General features: G+C 35.5%; 1 protein-coding gene across 1 annotated transcript; it reads left to right on the plus strand.

The window, feature by feature from the left end:
- The first annotated feature begins 355 nt into the window (after window positions 1-355).
- On the plus strand, window positions 356-1,794 carry LOC108989025 (epoxide hydrolase A-like). Its single transcript, XM_018962468.2, has 3 exons — window positions 356-899; window positions 980-1,215; window positions 1,344-1,794. The coding sequence occupies exons 1-3, from the start codon at window positions 435-437 to the stop codon at window positions 1,588-1,590; spliced, it is 948 nt and encodes a 315-aa protein (XP_018818013.1). The 5' UTR covers window positions 356-434; the 3' UTR covers window positions 1,591-1,794.
- Window positions 1,795-2,857: the final 1,063 nt, after the last annotated feature.

Genomic DNA, 2,857 nt, shown 5'->3' on the forward strand with positions numbered 1-2,857 from the left:
TTTTGTAAAGTTCATCAAAAATAAATTTAAATATATTTAAAATTAAGATAAATTTAGAAGTATTTATAAGAATTTAAAAGAGACGGTAGATTTTGTGTTTAAAGAAATATTAAGTTAAAAAAAATTATAAATATTATGTATAAAAATATTTTAAATTAAAATAAATTTAATAACTTAAAAATTAAATATTTAAATATTAAGTTGGGCAGATTCAAGTCAAGTCCAAGTTTCCAACATAATAAACCTTATTATTATGGCCGCCTTTGAAGTCAAATTTGTTTTGTGTGTTTTGTTTTTTTTCTCCACCAAATAGAAGATAAGGATTGAGAAGAGCAAGCCAGCCAAAGGCCACACTAGTAATTCACTATAAAAAGGAACGGAAGCTAGCAATAACTTGACCAGCTTGAGAGTCTGACAGATCATAGACTTCAAACATGGAGAAAATAGAGCACACAACTGTCGCCACAAATGGCATAAACATGCACGTGGCGTCGATAGGGAAAGGCCCAGTGGTCCTCTTCCTCCATGGCTTCCCTGAGCTCTGGTACTCGTGGCGACACCAGCTTCTCTACCTCTCCTCCCACGGCTATCGCTGCATCGCCCCCGACCTTCGCGGCTATGGTGACACCGACGCCCCACCCTCCCCTGCCTCTTACACAGCTTTCCACATCGTCGGAGACCTCGTCGCCCTTCTTGACCAGCTTGGTATCGAGCAGGTCTTCTTGGTCGGCCATGACTGGGGAGCTATGATTGCCTGGTACTTCGGTTGGTTCAGGCCAGATCGGATCAAAGCCATGATCAACCTGAGCGTGCCATTACTTCCCAGGCATCCGGCGTTTGATCATGTGGAAGGCTTCAGGGCTTTGTTTGGTGATGATTTTTATATGTGCAGGTTTCAGGTAAATTATAAATGGCCGTATTAATATACAACAAATTCGAAACAGCTCGTTACATGAGATTAATTAAATTGTTGGTGCAGGAACATGGAGAAGCTGAAGAAGATTTTGCTTGTGTCGATACCGCAAAACTACTGAACAAGTTCTTTTCGGTTGGTCCAAATCCTGTGTTGGTACCTAAAGAAGTGGGATTTAGAGGATTGCCAACACCAGATGCATTGCCTTCTTGGTTGTCAGAAGAAGATATTAATTATTATGCCACCAAATTTAACCAATCAGGTTTCACCGGAGGATTGAACTATTATCGAGCTCTCCACCTGTAAGCTAGCGCCTGTTTCAAGCATCTTTGTGTCGATTGAACTATTATCTAATGCATGATCTCTACTGAAAGTAAAATAAACATCAAGTATTATCTAATGCATCTCTAAACTTTGTCTTAAATGGCAGAAACTGGGAGCTCACAGCGCCATGGGCTGGATTACAAATCAAAGTGCCAGTCAAGTTCATAGTGGGAGACCAGGATACCGTCTACCATATCCCAGGTGTCAAGGACTATGTAAATGGCGGTGCTTTCAAGAAAGACGTGCCGGGTTTGCAAGACGTTGTTGTGGTAAAAGGAGCATTTCATTTTATCCATCAAGAAAAGGCAGATGAGGTTAGCGCCCACATACATGAATTTATCAGCAAGTTCTGAGTGTGCGATCAGAAAGTATTTTGGATCATCGACCAACGAATTAAATAAGCATGTAATGTTGGTTGTGTGTTCCATGAACGTACAATCAACAATTAATGGTGTTATTTTCTTATGTTATTTACGCCTTTTGCATATGCTTAAGTACAGTTAACAGCAACGTACGTAAGCTCTGTCACGTGCAAATAAAATAATGTCTTTTGTCAACTTTTTCGTACCAACTTATAAAAGAAATACGAATAATTATAATGAATTATTTAGGATAAGAATAATTATTTATGACCAGAATATAATTATTTTAATAAAAAATAAATGGTCACAACCTGTGAAACGTGGAAAAGTCGAGTTTTTTTGGAAAACGGTAAAAATAATGTAGGCTCTGATAACGTCAGCTGAGGAGATTTTGCTCGTGGGGATACCGCAATAATAATAAAGAAGTTGTTCTCAGTTCTGCTCCAGAGCCTTTGATGATGCCTAAACATGTAGGGTTCAATGGATTGACCAGCCCAAATAACTGGCCCATTCATTAATATTATACCGCCAAATTTAAGCTCACAGGTTTTACTGGGAGTGTAATCGGTCCATGAATATAATATATATATATATATATATTTTATAAAAAAATTTAATATAAAAAATTATTTAAATTAGTTAAATTAAAATTAAATTTAAATGATCTCTATAACATTTTATGTATGATTAATGAATATTAAATAGTTTCATTGTATATATGATCAATAGTAATCCCTTAGATGAAAATGACATAATTAACTTATATAATTACTATATAAAATATATATATATATATATACACACACACATTAGGTCAATCTCAGTCCGGTCTAGTTCAAAATAATACACCCTAAAACCAACGAATAAGACTATCAGTTCGGTCCGGTCAAGTGTTGAATGCTTAAATTTATAAATTATTATTAAGTTGAACTTATATTCATGATTAATTACTTTATTTAATTTTTTCGACGAGCTAATTAAACTTTTCTTGTTTGCTCAATCTGGAATCTCAAAGGCATATATACATATACACACACACCAATTCGCCCACAGCCATATGATACAAATGATGTCAATCATCAGCTGCAAATGTTTCTTTGCATTTTAATCCTTTACCATCATTCTCAAGTTAAATTCTTTCTTCTTTTCTTGATACTCAAGTACCTAATGCATGTTATTCAAGTTTCTCATCCAACACTGAATTTCTAGATTTTTGGATCACCTAGATCATACATACAGATGCTATAGTTCATCTGTA

This window comes from Juglans regia, chromosome 8, assembly GCF_001411555.2.
Source record: "Juglans regia cultivar Chandler chromosome 8, Walnut 2.0, whole genome shotgun sequence".
NCBI classification, from domain to species: Eukaryota; Viridiplantae; Streptophyta; class Magnoliopsida; order Fagales; family Juglandaceae; genus Juglans; species Juglans regia.